This window comes from Equus asinus, chromosome 8 (genome assembly GCF_041296235.1).
Source record: "Equus asinus isolate D_3611 breed Donkey chromosome 8, EquAss-T2T_v2, whole genome shotgun sequence".
Taxonomy (NCBI): Eukaryota; Metazoa; Chordata; class Mammalia; order Perissodactyla; family Equidae; genus Equus; species Equus asinus.
The window spans coordinates 92,775,782-92,795,977 of NC_091797.1; the positions used below are offsets into that span (position 1 = coordinate 92,775,782).

Below are 20,196 nucleotides of genomic sequence, written 5' to 3' on the forward strand. Positions count from 1 at the left end.
AGCCTGGGCTGTCGGGGAAGGATGCCCAGACGATGCGGCAAAGCTTCTTTGAAAACACGCAGCAATGTTAGGCCTGCAAAGGGAAGGGGGCCTCACAGTAGAGGGAACAGCATGGGCGAAGCCGCAGAGGCGTTCAGCTTCTCCCCAGGGGTGACGGGGACCATGCAGGGCTTGGAGCAGAGGACGGCCCCCAGCTGCAGGTGGAGGGTGGCTGGTAGGGGTGAGCCTGGGAGAGGAAGGAGAGGAAGGGGGCCAGGTGAGGGGCAGAGGCCCGACCCAGGGCAGGGACAGGGCATGGAGAGTGTGCAAGTGTCCTGGGGCTGCTGTAACAAAGTACCACAAACTGAGTGGTTTAAAACAACAGAAGTTTATTCTTTCACAGTTCTGTAGGCTAGAAGTCTGAGATCAAGACGTCAGTGGGGCCACGTTCCCTACGAGACTCGGGGTAGCATCCTTCATTGCCTCTTCGTAGCTTCTGGAGGGGGCCGTCGGTTCCTGGCGTTCCTTAGCTTGTGGCTGCATCACGCCATTCGCTGCCTGGCTTCATGTGGCATTTCCGTGTCTTCTAAGGATATCAGCCATATTGGATTAGGGCCCACCCTAATGACCTCATCTTAACTTGATTACAGGGACAAAGACCTTATTTCCAAATAGGGTCAGTCACAGGGAACAGAGGGTTAGGACTTCAACACATTTTTTAGGGTTTACAACACACCCCATAACAGAGAGGAACAGGTCATTGCACTGAATTTCTCGCAGAGGCAGCCATGACCCGCCTGGCTTTCACAGCTCAGGCTGACAGACGCCCAATCACCGTGGGTGCCCCCAGCACCCCAGCCAGGATCGTCAGCCCTCGGCTGCCCAGATACAGCCAGGGCAATCTGGCTGCTTCAGGGCAAGCAGCAGAGTCCCTTGGAGACCTCATAAGTTTTCAGCCATAGAAGAGACCTCCGTCCTGAGGCTGAGGTGGCCGACTGGAATGGCGCTGAAGGACTGGAGGCCACGAGCACCGGCCTTGGCATCTGACTCACCCGAGTTTGCATCCTGCCTCTATGGCTGAGTGACCCTGGGCTGGTGGCTGAGCCTCTCTGTGTCTGTCGCCATCTCAGGGGAACAAAGGGAATTGTGCATGTCCTGCATGGCACAGAGCTGAGCACACAGTCGTGGCTCAGTACCTGGCAACTACTTATCAGTAAAATATTAATTATGTTAATAAATGAGTTAATAACTATAACACTCTTGAAATGAACCAGGCAGATCGTAAATGCTAATGAAGTAATTTATATTCTTGGCATCAACTATCTGCCAGATTTGTTCTCCTTGGATCCCTAAGGGCCTAGAAGTGCCAATATTAATAATAATAAATAATGTAATAATATATAACAATATCATTATTGGCATTTCTAGGCTCTCAAAGGTCCCAGGAAATATAATTATGGGGTTCCACAAACCCCGGATGTTATCATATTGCACTGTCACATGTATCTTTGACTAATAAAAGGAGGGGAGATTATCTTATGAATTTGAGACCAGTAACATCTTTTCCTGTGAATAGTCAGCCACTGTCAGTTTTATTTACTTGTTTTCACCTAGTTCTCTCCATATGAACTAAATAAAGCCTTCAGGAACGTGCCTATTTCTTGCTTCAAAGAATATTATGAGGGTGCAGACAGTGGCTCCAGGGGGCTGGTGGGGCCAAACCTCCCCCAGGCTGACCAACCATCCTAGTTGGCAGGGACTGAGGAGTTTCCTGGGATGTGGGAACTTTCAGTGCCAAAACCAGGACAGTCCCCGGAAACTGAGACAATTGGTCCCCCCAACTCCCGCTCCCCCTGCTTGGACCAGAAGCTCTCTCTCAGGAGGAAGTTTGACTCAAGCCTGGGCAGAGGCTAACAGCTGACTGATCTAGCTTTAAATTCTGGCTCTGGTACTAATTAGCTATGTGACCTTGAGTAGGTCGCTTAACCTCTCTGAACTTTAGCTTATAAAGCTGAGATGTTGTAGATATTCAGTTAAGGTGTGTGAGCACTTGGCTTGGAGCCTGGCACGAACAGGTCTCCAATAAAGAGTCACTTGACTCTGGTTTCACATCTGGCTGCTGGCTCCTGGTTAGAGACCCAAGAGTCCTTGCCCCAGAAAGGGCCCCTGTTCCCCTGGGGAGGCTGAGGGAGGTGGGTGGTTAGAGCTGAGGCATCCCTACCCTGGTTGGTCATACCCAACGTGCCTTGCTTGCTTGGCCACTATCTTCCTCTCTGGCCACGAGCTCCAACAGGGCCTGGGCTGACATGCTGACTGCTGTATGCTCGGGATCAGCTCAGGGCTGGGGGGAACAACAGATATCTGACAAATACCAAATATTTTTTGGATAAATAAACTGAATCCCAGGGTGGAAGGAAGAGACCCAGGGCCTGGGCAGGGTTGGAGCACAAGCAGACGGTGAGGCAGCCTGGAGGGGTCAGTGGGGGAAGAGGGCAGGCAGGGAGGGGGTGAACAGGCACCGGAGATGGAAGGGGCTTGGGGTCCCAGGGAGACGGTTTAGCTCTTGGTCTGATACGTCCTGCAATGTGACCTCAGGCAAGTCCCTTCTGCTCTCAGAATGTCAATTCGCACATCTGTAATATGGGATGGTAATTGTGCCTACCTCAAAGGGTTATCGTGAGGATTAATGAGATTGCACAAGGAAGCTTTAGCCTGGGCCCAGGGCCTGCTGCTCAATGCCCCACCAAGTACTCCCACTTCCCTCACACACACACACATTTATATCTATCTATACACACGCACACACATACACATTTGTACTCTATTGTGATCTGGCCACATACTCCGCCCTCCCTGGCCCTTGCTCCCGTCCTACCACTTAGTTGCTGTGTGACCCGGGCCAGGTGACTTTCCCTCTCAGAGCTCCCTTCCTTATCTCCAGCATGAGATAATAACAGTCCCCACACTGCTGAGTGTTGACAAAGATGAACTAACATCCACAAAGTACTTAGTCTAGTACCAGGCACATAACCAGAGGTCAACTGGAATAAACGACTGGTATAGACCCTAGGATGATCACACACACACACGATCTTCCAGGTCCTGGTAGCTCACAGGGTCCTTCAACTACACAGGGCTTCAGTATGTGACAGCTGCACACCAAACCCTGCTACACCCTTGGGTTCTGTCCCACAGACACACTCATACAGGCGCCCACCATGCTTTCTTGGGGTGTCCCAGTCCCCATCAGTCACCCCCAGCCCAGCCCGCCAGTCAGCACCACTGAGGCTGATTAACAAAAAAACAACATCAAATTCCTTTACTTCCGAAGTCTCCCCTTTAAGGGGAGGCAGGAAATAGAACATTCCTTTTTGGAGGGGAGGGGATTTAATAAAAAAAAGCTATAATTAGTCAAATACTGATCTCAGGCCCTGTGTGCTGTGGGCCCAGTCCTGGCCTGCCCGTCCCTGCAGCAGCCCCACCTCACCCTGGGGGGGGGCCAGGGTGGCACCAGGAGGGGCTCGGGGGAGGCCAGCAGGCCCCTGCCTGGCCCCTCCTCGGCGGGCGAGCAAGCAGGCAGGGGGCCCGCCGGGCGGGCGGGATGTCACCACTGCAGAAAGTCCCGGATGAACTTCCAGAGCTTGGTGACCCACAGGTTGACGCCGAGGTCCATCAAGTACTGGATCTCGGGCGTGAGCATGCGGCGACAGAGCTGCGCGTGCCGCCGCCCGATGCTCTTCTTGAGGTTGTAGCCCAGGATGGACTTGGCGCCCAGCGGCTGCCAGGGCTGCATGGCCGAGTCCTGGATGGCGGCGGCGTCCACGGCGCGGCCCCCGTCGATGCAGATGCGCCGCATGCGTTCGTTGGCGCGCCGCAGGGCGGCCACCTCGCGGGCCATGCGCTCGCGCCCGAACGCCTCCACCTTGCGCCAGAAGCTGGCGTTGAAGTGGCGGTAGAGGCGGGCGTCCAGCACGTTCCAGGCGGTGGCGCGCCGGTACAGCTCGCCCGAGAGGCGCGGCCCCGCGGGGTCGCGGCGGGCGTTGAGCTTGAAGTAGAGCACGTCCTCCAGCTCCCAGCACAGCAGGTCCTTGAGCAGCACCAGCGACTCGTCGAAGTACTCCTGCAGGAGCACCAGGTGGAAGCGGCGCTCCACCTCCAGGATGTGCTCCTGCACCTGCGGGCTGCCCGGGTCCAGGCCGCTGTCGTAGCCCAGGTCGAAAAAGAGCAGGTTGCGGAGGTAGTGGGCGTTGTAGCCGTTGGGGTCATAGTAGCGATCGGGGTCCTGCAGGAACTCGGCCAGCTTGTCTTGGCTCGAGAGCTTCCAGGTGAAGGGCACCACCGACCCGAAGTAGTGGAAGGAGGACTCGAAGAGGCGGGCGGGGTCGCGGAGCACGGTGATGAAGGTGGCGTTGGGCGGCACCAGGCCCCGCACCTCCTCGTAGTGGAAGCGCATGTGGTTGCAAATGATGTTGAAGCAGGCGCCGGGCCGGTAGTCCTGCACAAGGCTGCGCGCGAAGAAGGCGGGGTAGTCGAAGTCGTTGCGGCCGTTGGGGAAGGCGAACTTGAGCCCGTGCTTCTGGCCGAAGCGGAAGAGGATGTTGAGCAGGGTGCTGCTGGCCGTCTTGTGCGTCTTCATGAACACGATGTCGCGCCGCGGCTGGCACCCTGCCGCCGAGCCATTGGCCGGCGTCACCGTCTCTGGCTCACCTGGGGCGGGGGAGCAGGGCGCTGTGCCCTCCGGGGTCCTGCTGGGAACGGAGAGGTGGGAGAGCTTCAGGGGCTGCCCGGGGCCTGGGGTCTAGAGAGCAGGGTTGTTGGGGACAGTGGTGGCAGGGGAGCTGGGCCCAGGCACCACGCGGGGCGGTAGCCAGGCTGCAATGCCTGGGCGAATGGTTTGGCCTCTCTGGCCTCACTTTCCTCATCTGTGAGATGGCAAATAACAGGCCCTACTGGTGATGGTGTGAGACGAGCCTGCAGGTTATTTTCTCATTCACGGCCACTGCATCCTACATTTATCATGAATTAGCATCAGTTTGGACCACGTGAAATTTTGTAGGCCAAAATTGGTCAATTTTGACCAAAAATGGCCAATTGTCAGCAGTTTATTCTAGTTCTACTTAATACCACCAACTAAGGGCCCAGGCTGTGCCAGGCCTGGGCTGAGCAGCCTGGTGGGGAGGTGGGATACCCTCACGGTTAGGAGGCAGGCTTGGAGGCAGACCCCAGGTTAAATCCAGGCTTTGTGCTAGCTGAGTGCTCGTGGACAAGTCACCCCCACCTCCCAGCCCCGCTGGAACCTCAGTGATGATAACTGGAGCCCTGAACACAGATGCTGTTATTTGTTTCTCATGCTCCTTGAGACAGGCTGTTATTATGCCCACTTCACAGATGAGGACACTGAGGCCCAGGGTTACACAGTGAGTTCTGCCCTCAGTTTAATTTCTGTCCAGCACAGCATGGTGTGGGGCGCAGGGTGGCAGGGTGTCCCCTCACCACCACCCACCAGCTGCCCAGGTGGGCCACTCACGCGGAGGCCAGGCCAGTGTGCAGCGGGGGCACGGCGTAGGAATAGAGCAGCAGTAGGAAGCTGGTGAAGAGCGCTCCCAGCACCAGCCCCTTGGCCATGGACTCCCAGCGCTTCTTCTGCGGCAGCGGCATCTCAGACACCTGCGGGGGACACAGAGCGGGGACAGATGGAGGCCGGCCCCAGGGAGCCCCTGCCGCTACCCCAGGCCTGGCTGGGTTGAGGGGCAGCCTTCAACATTAGGACCTGCCTTCTCAGCCCTGTGGCCACCCAGCAAGGTCCAGACAGGGACAGAGAGACAAACACGTGGAGAGACACAGCGACAGGGTTACAGACAGAGATGCTGGGCGAAGCCAACACAGAGGTAGGGAGTGGGGCAGGGAGAAGGGTCTACCGCCTGACTCAGTTTTAATTTTTGAGCTGACTGGTGGGGTGGGTATGTGGGTATTCATTAGTTTATTTTTCATACGTATTCGGGCTTCATAATGAAATCATTTCCTAAGAAGGAAAAGAAGACCCTCTCCCAGTGTCCTGTCTCCCCAGGCCTGGGGCTAGGGTGGTCTACAGGGAGGGGCTCCCCAGGTCCTGAATCCCTCACCTTTCAGAAGACCCAGCCAGTCCCACCCATCCCCTGTGCCACCCTTCCCAGCTGCCTAGGGAGGGGCCGAGGCTCCTTGTCTCTCTTCACTGGCCCCTGTGCCCCTGGGTCTGTAGGGGAGGCAGAGGGAGAAACTGAGACTCCAAATGAGAAAGGAGAGGGCTCAGGTCGCACTGCCGGCCAGGCCTCCGCCCACACCCACCTTGCCCATCGCCAGCAGGCAGGGCTGCCCAGTGAAATCTGAATTTCAGATAAACAACAAATACATTTTTTTTTTTTTAGTATAAGTATGTCCCAAATATTGCACGGGACATACTTATAGTAAAAATTATTCAATGTTTATCTGAAAATCAAATTTAACAGGCTATCGTGGTTTTTTGTTTGTTTTTGGTGTGGGGGGAGTCTTTTGGTCCCCTATCAGCAGGGGAGGATGAGCTGAAATGGGGGCAGTTGATGCTAAGGGATGGGGTCCAGGGGAGAGCAGGGGCCCAGGGGGCCTTCCCACCTCCCCTTGGCTGCCAAGCGAAGGCACCAAACTTTCCACTCCTGTTCCAGCACAAGCTGCATTGGCCCCTGAGGCCATGAGAGGTCACGCATGCTGCGCCCCTGACCACACGCATGGCACGTCACCACTCTCCCTGGGGGCAGAGGCCCAACAGCCTGCCTGGAGGAGGGGCGCACATAGTTCCCCCTGGAAAAGCTATCCCAGGACCCACAAACCCTGCCCAGAGAACTGCAGGCCCACACCGCCAGCCAGCACCAGGCCCTGAGTCCTCTGCTCATCTTCCGGAAATTTCTCCTCCTAGGAAAGGACATGAAGAAGCAATTTGCAGAGGAAGAAAGTCTACAAAAGGGAATTCGGCCTCCCTCGTGACAATGACATAGCCTCGTTCACTCAGGTGGGCAAGGTGAACAGGATGGCAGTGGACGAGAATGTGGGGGAATTTCCGGAGGGTGGTTCTATCAAAGGAGGAAGGCACGAGCTCTCCGATTTCCAACTATCCTGCGGAAACTCGTGGGCAAATTCACACATTCAAGGGTGTGCAGGGCACTGTGGTCAGAAATAGAAAACAATTAGAAACATCCTCAGTGACCCTCAGCGGGGGACCGTCACAACAAACCAAGGCCCATTCCCGGATGGAGTCACCTGTACCCATTCAAAAGAACAAGGCGGAGCCAAGTGGACTGGCTCAAAACCCCACTGTGACCTGTTAATGTGAAAAAAGAAAGTTCCAGAACACCATGCCCCCAAATCCATATATATTTAGGATACTGGAGGGCAGTATCCTAAATTTTAACAGTGGTATCCTCTGCATAGCTGGGGGAGAGATATCCAGGGAATATTTTCCCATATTATGCATTTCTGTAACGATGTCTTTTTTTTTTTAATGAGAAAAAGGCAATAAAATGAATTTTTTTTTTGAGGAAGATTAGCCCTGAGCTAACTGCTGCCAATCCTCCTCTTTTTGCTGAGGAAGACTGGCCCTGAGCTAACATCCGTGCCCAACTTCCTCTACTTTATATGTGGGATGCCTGCCAAGGCATGGCATGCCAAGTGGTGCCATGTCCACACTCAGGATCTCAACCGGTGAATCCTGGGCCACCGAAGTGGAACGTGCGCACTTAACCACTGCGCCACTGGGCTGGCCCCAATAAAATGAATTTAATATATTTAAATAATAGATCATAAAGCTTATGAGGTGGCATAAGCCTGCCAGCCACAGGCTGGTCATGGAGGGGCCCGACGTGGACGAGGTGCCCACCCATCTCAGGCTCTGGAAGCCACAGGCCTGTGTTTCAAACACAGGAACCCCTTGAAGCCTCAGTTTCTCATCTGTAAAACGGGGCAGTGGGGAGCCCCCCTCGCTGGCTCTTCCTGAAACAGGCTGGCAAAGCGACTAGCACCGAGTTATCACTCAGAGAGTGTTAGCTGCCCCCTTCTGAGCCCCTGGGGGAACTGCTCCCAGCTTCTGTCTTTGTCACCCTGAGGTTGGGCCCCCCTGAAAAAGGAGTGGCCGCAGGGCCCCCCATCAAGCACAAACCTGTCCCACCGGCCTCCTGCTCCCCAGGGGCCCAGCAGGAAACAGGGCAGAGCCCTGGGCCAGGCCAGAGCCTCAGATTTGGGCCCAAACCCTGAGTGGATTAAAATCAGTGGGTTTAAAATCAGTTTCTCTGATTTCAAAATGGGGAGGGGTTAGGATTCCTACCCTCCGCAAATCCCAGGGCCCACCCAGGCCCCAGCAGCTCCACTCACCAGGGTACTTTCCGGAACTCTAAGGGCTGATGGCGCAGGCTCTGGGGTGGAGGCCAGGCAGCAGGGGGCAGACCGGCCTCCCAGAACCACCAATCAGGCTCCACCCAGCCCTGCCCAGGACGCCCCTCCCCCTCCCTCACTGCTTCATTCATTCATTCATTCATTCATTCATTCTCCCACCTGGGCTTCCTAAAACTGTGCCAGGCCCTGGGCTGTCTCACCCTCAGGCTTCATTTTTGAGGCCCTACTATGAGCCCTGGGCAGAGGGCGGGGGTTGCTTCTCCAGAACATCTCATTGACTCTGCTCAGCTATCCTGGGAAGCAGACCCCACTGTCACCTCCATTTTGCAGAGGGGGAAACTGAGGCTCTGAGAGGTAACATGACTTGTCCAAGGTCACTCAGCAAGGCAGGGGGCAGGGCTGGGATTTGAGTCCAGGTCTGCCAGCCTCCAAAGAGCAGCTTTCGGCTTTGTTGATGGCAGCCCCTGCCTGGCGTGTCCCAAGCCCCACCCCGAGCTGGGGGAAGGAGGGCGTGTGCCTCCCCATCACAGAAGGCGGAGCTGTGGATGCGGAGCTCGGTCTCAGGAGCACAGCAGGGGCTGGCCTCTGTGGGCTGGGCAGCCAGGATGGGGGCAGCGAAGCTGAGGGGCCTCCTGGGCATCCTGTGCTGGCAGCCTGGGGCATCCAAGGCTGGTGGGTCCCTTCCTGCCTGGCCTCCGGGAACTTGGGCATGCTGCTCACCCTCTCTGAACTTCAGTCTCCACACGTACTCAACGGCCACACAGCAGTAAGACTGGGGCAGACAGGGCCCTTTGTGATCACAGGCAGAGCCCCTGGATAGACAGAGGCCACAGCCAGGAGTCCAGCTACAGGGAAAATAGTCATGAGGCCGTGAGATCTGAATGAGAGAATGCACGTACACAGGTGGAGATCAATACATACTAATTATTATTCTTGCTATTGACCAGGGCCCAGTCCCAGTGCACAGGCCCATGCTTGTGGGACGAGGGACTCCTTCCATGCCCAGCTGCAGGCAAGCCTCTGGTGACTCACCCCTGAGCTCTCTGAGCCTGGCACCTGGTGAATGTTTGATGAATGACCCTCCATAAGCCTTAGGGAAGAACGAGGCCATGGCCAATAATACGTGTGACAGCTACGTGTTGAGTCACACATGTGGGAGCCACACGGGGCCAGCACCTTGGGACCAGGGTCCCTGGTTTGAATCCCAGCTCTGCTACTTCCTTGCTGTGTGCCCTACGCAAGGCTGTGCCCCTCTCTGGGCCTCAATTTCTCTTCCAAAATGATGACAGCAACTTTCCCTCCATCACGGGGTGCTGTGCGGATCCTCTGCACCCCACAAGGAAAGTGCCCAGCATGGGGCTGGCACAGAGCAGACACTCACTGAGCACAGGCTGCCACCATTCTTAGTATTATCATTATTGTTACCCTCCCAGGGTCCCAATCATGGCCTCTTCGAGGTGTGTGCCCACTGGCCCATGAAGGAGGCTTACAGGCAGCTGACGGTCCCAGGTCCAAGGCCACATCTGGAAGATGGCACAGCTGGGAGGCTGAGGCTCAGAGAGGGCAGGGCCACCTTCAAGGTCACACGGCGCAACAGCATCAGAGACAGGACTAGAACCCAGATCTCTTTCTTCCTCTTCCTATGGTGGTGACAGTCCCAGGCATGCAGGGCAGATGGTCCCTTCTCCTTAGCCCACCCCGTCTGTTCCTGCCCTTCTGGGTTACCCCAGCTACATTGCCTCCATCTGTGCCGAGGGCTGGCTCCGGGCCAGGCCCAGCAATCCTCCTGTGTGGCTGGACCAGCACCCTCCAGGGAATGAAGGAGAAACAGGACTCATCCCCCACAGTGTGCACACAGGAAAACCAAGACCGGGATGGTAAACCTTCTGGACTAGAGCATCGCCACCAGGCAGATCTCAGTCCCAGGGTGTCCTACTCGCCCAGGGACCCCTGTGCAGGGGGAGAGGAAAACACACTCACCTCGGGCCCTGGCTGGCTGCCCCTTCCCTCTCCCTGCCTGAGCCACGTCTGACTCCCAGGCTGCCTCTGCGGTCACTGGGAAACAGGAATGCACCAATGACACCCAGCAGCATGCTGGCTCCCTCATGCTCCAGCTGGTTTGAATATTCATGAGTTCGCTCTCTGGGGATAGCAGGTGGCATGTCTCTGCACCCTGCAGGTGCTGCCCTGGCCCTCTGCCCCCTGAGTGGCTCCGAACCTCTCTGGACCTCAGCAGCGGGGCAGCTCCTTCATCCAAGGGTTCAGCAAGGTTCTAGGTGTCCTTGGGCCAAGGACACAAGCAGCCGCAGAGCCTGCAGAGAGCCAGGGACAGGCTCAGAGGCCACGGGAGGGACGAGGAGGCACGTGCAGGTGGGGAGGCTAATTGCCTCCCAAATCACATCTCTTTTAAGTCTCAGGCTGCCCTGTGCATCAAGCAACACTGTCAGCTCACTCCCCAAGTGAGGAAACTAAGGCTCAGAGAGGTGAACTCAACTGTCCAAGGTCACACAGTTAGCAGAGGGCAGACAGAGTCCAAAAACGGACTTGCCAAACTCCAGGGCTTAAAGATGCTGAGACACAACCAGAGACCCAGGTTTGTCTAAATCTGTGGGAGCCCAGAGAGCGAGCAACCTGGAAGGCCTCCTGGAGGTGGAGCACCTGACCAGGGCTGGGAGGACGAGTCTGATGAGATTTCACCTCTCCGAGTTCCAAGTCCTTCACCAAGGAGGTAAAGTATGGGATCCTGCTATCCTGCCTCCACTCCTGTGTGAGGGCTGGCGGCACAGGACACCCTGGACCAGCCTTGAGGGATTTGGGCCGATTAGAGATGCCCATCCTTCCCAAGGTCTCTGCAGGAAGAGGCAGTTCTAGGGGCTCTGGTCGTAAACCCCAGGGGCCCTCGGGCTCAGCCCAGGCACTGGAATCTCTGGCAGACTGCTTTTAGCTGGGTTCGGCTCTGTCCTCTCTCAGCCTTGCCCATGAACAGAGGGGGCCCAGAAAAGCCCCCCCCAATCCTTCCTGCAGCACTGATGCCCAGAGCCCCCACCATGGCTGAGGCACAGGGCTCTACGGATCCAGTGTCCCCGTCAATTAATAGTAGTCATTATTGTGATCGTCATTTATGACACACCAGAACACTTTCATGGGTTGAGCAGTTGCCACCTCTGCCCAGGGAGCAGCAAGCATCCGACACTTTGTTCTGAGCGCCCTTTCCCCCAGAACCCCACTCAGCCCGGGAGCAGCCCCCCAAACATCCATGAGACACCAGAACTTAAACGACTCCAGGGGGCTTAGAGTTCCAACCTGTCTGAGTGCTGATCAGGGGCAGGGCATGGGGTAGTTCCAACCTGTCTGAGTGCTGATCATGGGGCATGGGCAAGGCTGAGAGAGGACAGAGCCGAACCCAGCTAAAAGCAGTCTGCCAGAGATTCCAGTGCCTGGGCTGAGCCCGAGGGCCCCTGGGGTTTACGACCAGAGCCCCTAGAACTGCCTCTTCCTGCAGAGACCTTGGGAAGGATGGGCATCTCTAATCGGCCCAAATCCCTCAAGGCTGGTCCAGGGTGTCCTGTGCCGCCAGCCCTCACACAGGAGTGGAGGCAGGATAGCAGGATCCCATACTTTACCTCCTTGGTGAAGGACTTGGAACTCGGAGAGGTGAAATCTCATCAGACTCGTTTTATTTTTCTGCGCTGAGATAGCTTGAAAATAGATATCTGGAGGTGAGGCAGGGCGGAGCTGGCATCAAATAGCAGGGATGTTGGTTTATGAGCGTGGACTCTGGACCAAACAGAGTCGGGTATCAGGCTCAGGACTTCCCAGGCCACACGTACCCTCATAATCCTCATGGGGAGCCCCTGTTATCACCCCTACTTTATAGAGGAGTGAGCCGAGGCCCAAGGAGGAGAAATGACAAGCCCAGTATCAGGGGGGGTTAAGAACCTCATCCAGGTGGGAATGGAGGTCAGGCTCTTGAGCACCAGTGAGATCATGGGTGGGGCGGGAAGGCAAGCAAAGAAGAACCATGAGAAGCAAAGCTTTCCAGAGTAGAGAGTGTCGATGGCAGAACCTGCCCCCCCCCCAGCCCTGCGAGAGGGGTCTCTTCCCAGAGCAACAATGACAACATCTCTGGCTGGTTCTCCCCCTCCACTGAAAACAATTTTTTTTTTTTTAATTATAAAAGCAGTACATGCTGACTGAAAAATAATTCAGGCAATTACAGAAAAATGTAAAGAAAACAACGAAAAGAGCTCCATCTCCAGAGGTCACTACCCTTAAAACTTTAGCACAAACCTCCTCACATTTTTTTTCCGTCTATATATCCTTAAAGATGATGAGAGGGGGTCTCTTTTGGGGCACATTTTGTTTTTGACTTTTTTCCCCCCACATATCACTAGATTGTGGGCATCTTTTTGTCCTTAGACATGAGCCTTAGATTGATCCGTTTCACGGGTATTTACTGAGCACCTGCACCGCGGCCACAGCTAGGGTTTATGATGCCGGTGCCCGGAGCAGAGAGGAGCAGATAGCTGCGGGTGCTGTGATGGAGGACGCATTGGCGGCCCGTGCTTGCCGGAGCACGGAGAAAACCCCTAGTCCAGCCTGGGAGGTGGGAGGGGCGTGGTCACGGAAGCTTCCTCGGGTAGGGGGCTCCGGCGGCGGAAGCAGCCTTGTATTTTCCGATTTCCAAAAGCACTTTGTTCCTTTCTCTCCCTGGGTACACGGCTAAACTACATTTCCCATCCTCCCTTACAGCTCAGTGTCCTCACGTGACTAAATTCTGACCAATGGAATGTGAGCAGAATGGCAGCTGATGAGGTTAAGCGGGCGGACCTTCTCCGTGGTCTCCTTTCCCGTCTGCTGGATGAATGGGGCAGTCTCTAAGGATCCCGAGGTGGGAAGGGCCATGAGGTGGGAGGAGCCTGGGTTTCTACGTCACAGCTCACTGAGCACCCAATTGGATTTCATGAAATGACAGCTAAACTGTCATTGCATTAAGACTTTTGGAACTTGGGGCTTGTCTGTTACAGCGGCTAGCATTGACTAACGCATCTGTCACCCTAGAATGAGCCAGGCAGAGAGAAAAATGTGTGCAAAGGCCCAGGGCAATTGAGAAACTAACAAATGTTCAGCCTGGCTAGAGCGTCCACTATGTGTGCATGTCAGAGGTTGAGTGCAGGGAAGACTAGAGGCACAGCCAGAAAGGGGGCAGGGGCAGGCAGGACATGCAGGGCCTCGGGAAGCATGCTAAGGAATCTGGCCTGGATCCTGTGGGCAATGGGGAGCCCTGGCAGGGCCTACCGAAGAGGAGTGAGGAGATGGGATGCCCATCTGGCTGTTGGATGAACTGTAGGGGTGAAGAAGGAGCGGGAGGAGCAGGCAGACCTCTAGGTGGTTATTACAGCTGTCCAGGTATGAGATGACCTGGACCAAGCAGAAGGCCAAGGGATAGACTGGAGCCACCTGTAGGCCACGGCATGGACGGCATTTGGTGGGTGATTGGGTATGGAGGAGGGGCAGAAAGACTCCCTGCTGGAGTGACTGGCTGGCTGGGCGTGGAGGTAGTCCTTGAGTGGGAAAGGTTAAGAGAAGGACAGGTTTAGTGTTGGGGTCGGGTGGCTGATGTCAGGTTCAATTTAGGACACATTCAGTCTGGGAGATGTGTGACATGCTCACAGAATGTCCAAAGGGCAGTAGGATCCCCTGCCTGGAGCACAAGAGAGAGATCTCAGGGGAGAGAGGGTGGGGGCCATGGGCACAGAGTTGGGAACTGAGGCCAGAGGAGTAAATGGAGTCACCAGGGAGAGGGTGAGGAAGGAGAAGAACCCTGCACTTGTGAGAGCGGGGAGGGGCACACCCCTCTAAGGAGATAAAGGGCCTCCAAAGCCATTGGCTGCAGAACATTCTGTGGAACCACTGCTCCCCAGGAACCATTCCCTGCATGAAGGGCATCTGTGCTGTTTGCTGAGTGTACACACATAGGAACAGGACTCTGGGAGAGAAGGTGGTGGGGTGAGGGGGCCCTAGGGCTGCTTCCTACAGCTGGAAAAGAATCTCATGGGGACACTGGAGGAGACTTTAAAAGTGGAGCAGAAAGACTCTCCCTACAGTGCTCAGAGTACATATTTGACAGCAACTATTACAGTTCTAAAAGAGTCTATCCTCAGACCCAGCAACTCCATCTGTGGGAGTTTATTCAAAGAAGATAATCTAACAAGAGATCTGAGATGGGTCACAAAGATGTTCATTGTGGTATTATCCCTCAAAGGGAAAAATAGAAATAATGTAAATGTCCAACAATAGGGGATGGTTAAAAATATTATGTGACATTCACCTCATGGTCTATTATATACTCATTAAAATGATGTCCACAATAATAATTAAGTGAAAAATACACACACATAGAATTGTACACATATATACACACATATATAATTTTGTTTTACAAAGAGTCTGTATTACTTTGGGAAAAAATTAAAATAAAAAATAAAGATATTTCCATTTTGAAAAACTGCAGTCTGTCTGGAGAAGGAGAGAAGAGCAGCTAGTCTGAAGCATGCCCCACCTTGCTGGGTGACCATGGCAGGCATGTTACCCTCTCTGAAGCTCAGTATCTTGAGTAGGGAAGAGGCAGCAGGGGCCCGAGATGGAGAAGAAGCTGGGAAGTGTGGGCTGCCCAGTTGAAGGTGCAGATGGCAGAGATTGGCCCTCGATCCAGGAGCACTGGGGCAATGACTTGCATGGATCCAGAAGCTTCCTTACTCGGAGCCCCTCTGGAGCAGGGTGCTGGAGTAAAGATGGGGAGGACCACCCAGAGGGGCATTTCAGTGGGACCCCAACTTGCTGACTTGCAGGACCACCTCCAAAACTGCCAGCCCTGGCATCTTGCTCCTACTGCCCCCTTGACTGGGGAGCAGTGGCCTGCTGGGTCCCACACCTGGCAGTTGACTGAGAAGTTCTTTGATTGCCAGTTGACTGGCAATGTTCTTTGATAATTCAGAAAGCATTTTTCAATCTTGCAGGGTCACCTATCTCTACTGTTTCAAAGGGCAACCATACCTGCGACCTCAACAGACCCTCCCAGTGTCACCTACTAGTCCATGTGACACGTGGGGGAACAGAGGCTCAGAAACTTTTGGAGGGGCTAAATGGCAAAGTCAGAACTGGGAGCAGACCCATAGCTCTTCCTGCTATACTGCCTTGTCCAGGCAAAATCACCACCCCTCCTGATGGCAGATTTGAGTCACCTCAAAGCAGAGAGGCGAAACAGAAGTCAGTCACTTCATTAGCTCCAAAATTACTGGGAACCCCAGAGATGAGCATGTAAGACTTGGCAATATCATTCTCTGTACCTTCTAGCATGACTGAAATGTTTTTTAAAGGAATGTCATGCACTTGTTTGCATAAAAATATGCAACAACATACAGTCAGGTGCCACATAATGATGTTTCAGTCAATGACGGACCACATATATGTCAGTGGTCCCATAAGATTAGTAGCACACAGCCTAGGTGTGTAGTGGGCTATACCATCTGGGTTTGTGCAAGTAATGTATGTAGGGGAGGAAGAAATTCTCCTCTACCCTTCTAGGTTCTTCTGGCTGGCCTAAGAATTAAACTGACATGAGACAGACTAACAGGAGAAAACCAAACAAAAGTTTGAAAACAAGTATACACGGGAGAAACCCAGGAAAACCAAGTAACTCACCAAAATGGCCAAAGTCCTCACCTTAAATACCATCCTCAGCTAAAGACAAAAGCAGATGCCTGGGGAGGCAGAATCAGGGACCTCAAAGGGAAGGAAGACAATTCACAGGCGAAAAGGAGCAAACGATTGGAAAACAAGTGTTTGGCGACACAGAAACAGAACACCAAGGGAAGCCCAACAAACAGGCTTTTCGAGGATCTTCCCTGTCCACCGCCCAAGTTGTGTTATGCTAAGGTGAGAGCTCGCTTCCTGAGATGGGTTTTTTGTCTGAATTCTTTTAGGCAGTTAAAGGGGAAGCGACAAGAAAAATTTTGAGTCTTTTGTTTCCTAAAAATCATCAGCCTAAACTAATCCTCATGTTAAAGAGACACATTTTGGGGTGGCAAATTTTGTTCCCTTTCAGTACACTCTATGATGTTCATACAACGATGAAATTACCTAACAATGCATTTCTCAGGACGCATCCCTGTTAAGTGACCCATGACCGTAATGTTTTTAAAAAGGCGCAGAGCACTTGCTGTGCACTATGACCCGGATTGGCTCACCCACCTCTCCATTCCTGGAGAGACTGAGAAGCTCTGGCTATAAATCCCAGCTCCACTACTCCCCAACTGGGCAGCCTTGGGCAAGTGACTTCCCCTCTCTGAGCCTCAGTTTCCAAAAAAATGGGGATATTTGCCCTCCCATGGGTTTTCTGTGAGGATCAAATGGGATGAGGCATGCAATGCCCTCTGCACACACCTCTGATTATTATCACGACCCTTCTAGACCCACCTGGCAAGAGAAGCTGGACACACCAGGGCAGACTCCTGAAAGGCCACCCTCCCCATCCAAGCACCCATATGTCCCATGCTCCAGACCCAAGTTCCCTAACCCCCAGATTTCACATCTGAGGACACTGAGGCACAGATAGGGAAGGACTTGCTAAGGTCCCCTGACAAGTCAGGGCACTGCTGGGACAAGGTCTGGGAGTGCTCAAGCCACACCTCAACTCTGCCCTGGAACCGGCAGGAGGAAAGAAGGACCCCACTTCCTCCCAACCATCACTCCTCACCTGGCAGTTCCCCCGGCCCCCAGCCCACCAACCTCACCCCCCCCCCCCCAAACACCTCGGCTCCATCCTGCCCTCCGGTCTGGAGCAGGACTGAGCTCCTAAAAGGGGTTGTCCACATTCCTCACCAGCCAAAGCGAAGCCAGAAGCCCTTCACAAGCCTGCTGCTATGTCTGGAATTCCTCCACCTGTGCATCAGTCTCCCAGGTTAATCATTGCCTCTTTCACTGGGGTGGCACGCTCAGTCCCCGAGAGCCTGAAGGGAGGGACCACAGGGAACACACTCCCCCCTTAGTGGGTGACAGGAGAGCCTTGGACCCATGCCTGTGGGACAAAGGGCTGTGCGGGAAGCTGCTGGGCTTCTCTGTCCACAGGGAGCTTCCTTCAGGCAGGGTTCTGCCTGAGTGAGAACCAGGGAACGAAGCAGCCCAAGGTGGCAGCTGGGAACAGGGCTCCGTTGTCTCTGCTCCCAGGGTAGCAGCCTGCCCACCCTTCGAGTGTCAGGCAGAGCTGGGAGCCAAGGAGGCAAGGGGGGAGGGGTCCTGAGCAGGGGGTTTGGTGCAGCCTAAGCAGACCTAAGAGGCTAGGACCCCAGAAGGTGAGAGAGGTCTTGGGTAGGGCTGGGGTCCTGAAATGAGGGCCAAGGCAAGACTTCCAGGATTTGAGGTCAACTCAGTCACCTTTGAACTATGTGACCTTGGGCAAGTCACTTAATCTCCCTGGGCCTCAGTTTCCCCCTCCTGATAATGGGGATAATAGCAAGGTCCCCTTCAAAGCACAAGGTACAGTGCAGCAGCAGAGGGGCTGTTCTGGCTCAGGTCTGCCCACAGCCTCACCCTCTCTGGGCCTCAGGTCACCACCTCGCTAAAAGAAGAGGTTGGATTCTCCTAACTGGACTTCCTCCCGAGGATTTCCATGGCATCTGTCATCTTGGCAACCCAGATGATCGGGTGTCAGGCCTGCGCTCTCTCTCCCTCCCTCCCTCCCACTGGTGTGAGTTACAGCAGCCAGATGTGCGCCCATCACCTCTCCTGCTCTAGGCAGGTGGGGAGGGGGTCCTCACTGGGAAGGGACCACAGTCTTGCTCTGAGCTCTTTGGCACCAAGGGGGCAGACCAGGCTGGACTCCCTTCCCGCGCACTGGTCCAGGAAACAGGGGAACTGCTGAGTTTCCTGCAGGACCCCTCCCGGATACCAGGGTTTGTCCCACTCCCACAAGCCTCTCCTTGGTGGCCTTGCCCCCTCTGTGGCACAGGACAGAGCCTTCCTCAAGCAGAGAGGACCATCCCTCACCCTGGCCCCTGCCCCTGCTCTGACCTCCGTGTTCTGGGGAGGGCTGGTGGGAAGAGGGGCGATCCCTGCCCCTCCTCGCCAAGGGCTCAGGCCTTGTGTCCAAGATTAATCATTAATGGGCTCCCAGCTCCAGCCTGGCTCCAGCCCCACCCGTCCCATGGTCAGGGAATGGGAAAACCCTGGAAACAGGGGCCATGGGAAGAAACCAAGGGCAGGGAGAGCATCAACCTGCCCACCCTCTGGCGGCTGCAAGGAACACGAGGACCCTGGGAGCAGCAGCGTAACTCTCCCCTGCCTCTAGGTCTGAGAGTCTGACGCCCAGTCTCAGTTTGGAGGTTGGGGTGAGGAAAGCCGGGCCCCGAGGGGGTAGACTGAGGCAGGGAGCAAGCTGGTGGTGGGTGCGGGGCCCCTAGGACATACCTTGTCCCCGTCCTTCTCTGGCTTAGCGTGCTGGCTCGGCCCGGGCCGCGCCGCCCGGGCGCTTACTAGGCGGCGGGACGTACCCGCCGGGCCTGGACCATGCCTCCGCCCCCGCCGCCGCCGCTGCCGCCGCCGCACCCGCTCGGACCAGGTGCGGCCGCCAGCCTGGCCCGGCCCCCGGCGCCGCGGCCAATGGGCGCCTCGGGCCCCGGCCTCCTCCCGGCCCCTAGGCGCCCGCCCAGGACGCACAGAAGCCGCATTCAGCGCGCCGGGGCGCATCGCCGCGCCCCCGCCGCCGTCCCAACAAGGCGCGTTTGTCCCCGACGCGCCAACAGGGCCATTGTCCCGCCGCCGGAGTCGGAGGCTCGGCCGAGCTCCCAGCCCGGGAGGGGATTCGAGGGTGCCTGGGAAACGAGGTGGCGTGGTGGTGGTGGTGGTGATGGCAGTTCAGCTCTGGGAAATGGGAGGCGGCTAGACTAGTTGCTGAACTTTTATTGGGCCTTCTGGGGCCCTGGGGATCCAATGGAAGCTATGGCCTCTTGCTCCAGAATCAGTGCAAGCTGGACACGCATTTTGGGCATCTGAAATGTTGATGAGAGGGGTGGGGTGTGGTGCCGGAATCCTGAGAGAAGCTAAGGCAAGGGACAGATCTCCAACTGGTCTCGCCACTTGAGGGTCTCAGCGGCGCAGGGCTGAGCACAGCACCATCAGCAGGTGCCCCACAGGATCCACCTTTTTCCAGTCTGGTGTTTCCCTCCAGAGGAAACTGGTTCTTCCCAGAGGTGCAGGACGAATGACAGGGACTACCACCCGCCTGGAGCCGGGAATGCTCAGCTCCAGCTGTGGGCAGTGCAAAACAAACTGGCCACCCAGTGGGGCATGGGCCATAGCAGAGCCCCACTGCCCCCACCACTGCAGGGTGACTCTGGAATGGGGAAAATTCCACACCAGCATGGCTGCCAGGGACTTTTCTGAATCTCATGGGCCTCCTCTCCAGCCTTGCCCTGGCATCCCTGCCACAGCCCTGGGATTCACATGCACCCAGGCAAGTCCAAGTCATCCCGTAGGGTGGCAGGCTTTGGCTCCAGAAGCCCAGCCCTGTCCCTGCTTCTGGAAGCATCCCTGCAATACCTGAGCGTGCCAGAGTAGAGCACAGCCCTCCTACACCCGCAGCAAGGCCCAGCCGAGACAGGGGCCCCAGGTTCTCTGCTGCCTCGGCCAGAGCCTCCCCAAGCTCTTGCCTTCCCCTCAGCAGGTTGGGCCCGCAACCACTGCCCAAAACACCTCTACAGAGCCTGGGCGCAGTGAGAGCCAAGGCCCTCAGATGCCTAGATTTGAGGAGGGTAGAGCCCA

The 20,196-nt window shown here is 55.6% G+C and overlaps 1 protein-coding gene across 6 annotated transcripts; it reads right to left on the bottom strand.

Moving 5' to 3' along the window:
- Positions 1 to 348: 348 nt before the first annotated feature.
- GAL3ST1 (galactose-3-O-sulfotransferase 1) lies at positions 349 to 19,301 on the bottom strand. Of its 6 annotated transcripts, XM_070516386.1 has the most exons (6): positions 18,844 to 18,982; positions 17,260 to 17,387; positions 10,357 to 10,688; positions 9,867 to 9,949; positions 5,507 to 5,646; positions 349 to 4,727 (listed from the first exon to the last, which is right to left on the bottom strand). In XM_070516386.1, the coding sequence occupies exons 3-6, from the start codon at positions 10,505 to 10,507 to the stop codon at positions 3,584 to 3,586; spliced, it is 1,518 nt and encodes a 505-aa protein (XP_070372487.1). In that variant the 5' UTR covers positions 10,508 to 10,688; positions 17,260 to 17,387; positions 18,844 to 18,982; the 3' UTR covers positions 349 to 3,583. The 6 variants fall into 6 exon arrangements, with proteins under 6 accessions (XP_070372487.1, XP_070372489.1, XP_070372491.1 ...); XM_070516388.1 differs by lacking the exon at positions 9,867 to 9,949; XM_070516390.1 differs by lacking the exons at positions 9,867 to 9,949; positions 10,357 to 10,688 and having other exon boundaries at positions 349 to 4,724; positions 18,844 to 18,983.
- Positions 19,302 to 20,196: the final 895 nt, after the last annotated feature.

Bases quoted from the DNA above. Each gene is read 5' to 3' on its own strand.
- GAL3ST1 (XM_070516384.1), bottom strand. From the start codon at position 19,122: ATGCGCCCCGGCGCGCTGAATGCGGCTTCTGTGCGTCCTGGGCGGGCG. The intron at 5,647-18,843 runs GTATGTCCTAGG...TGTCCCCCGCAG, and splicing joins CAGAGAAGGACGGGGACAAG to GTGTCTGAGATGCCGCTGCC. The intron at 4,728-5,506 runs GTGAGTGGCCCA...CTCCGTTCCCAG, and splicing joins CACACTGGCCTGGCCTCCGC to CAGGACCCCGGAGGGCACAG.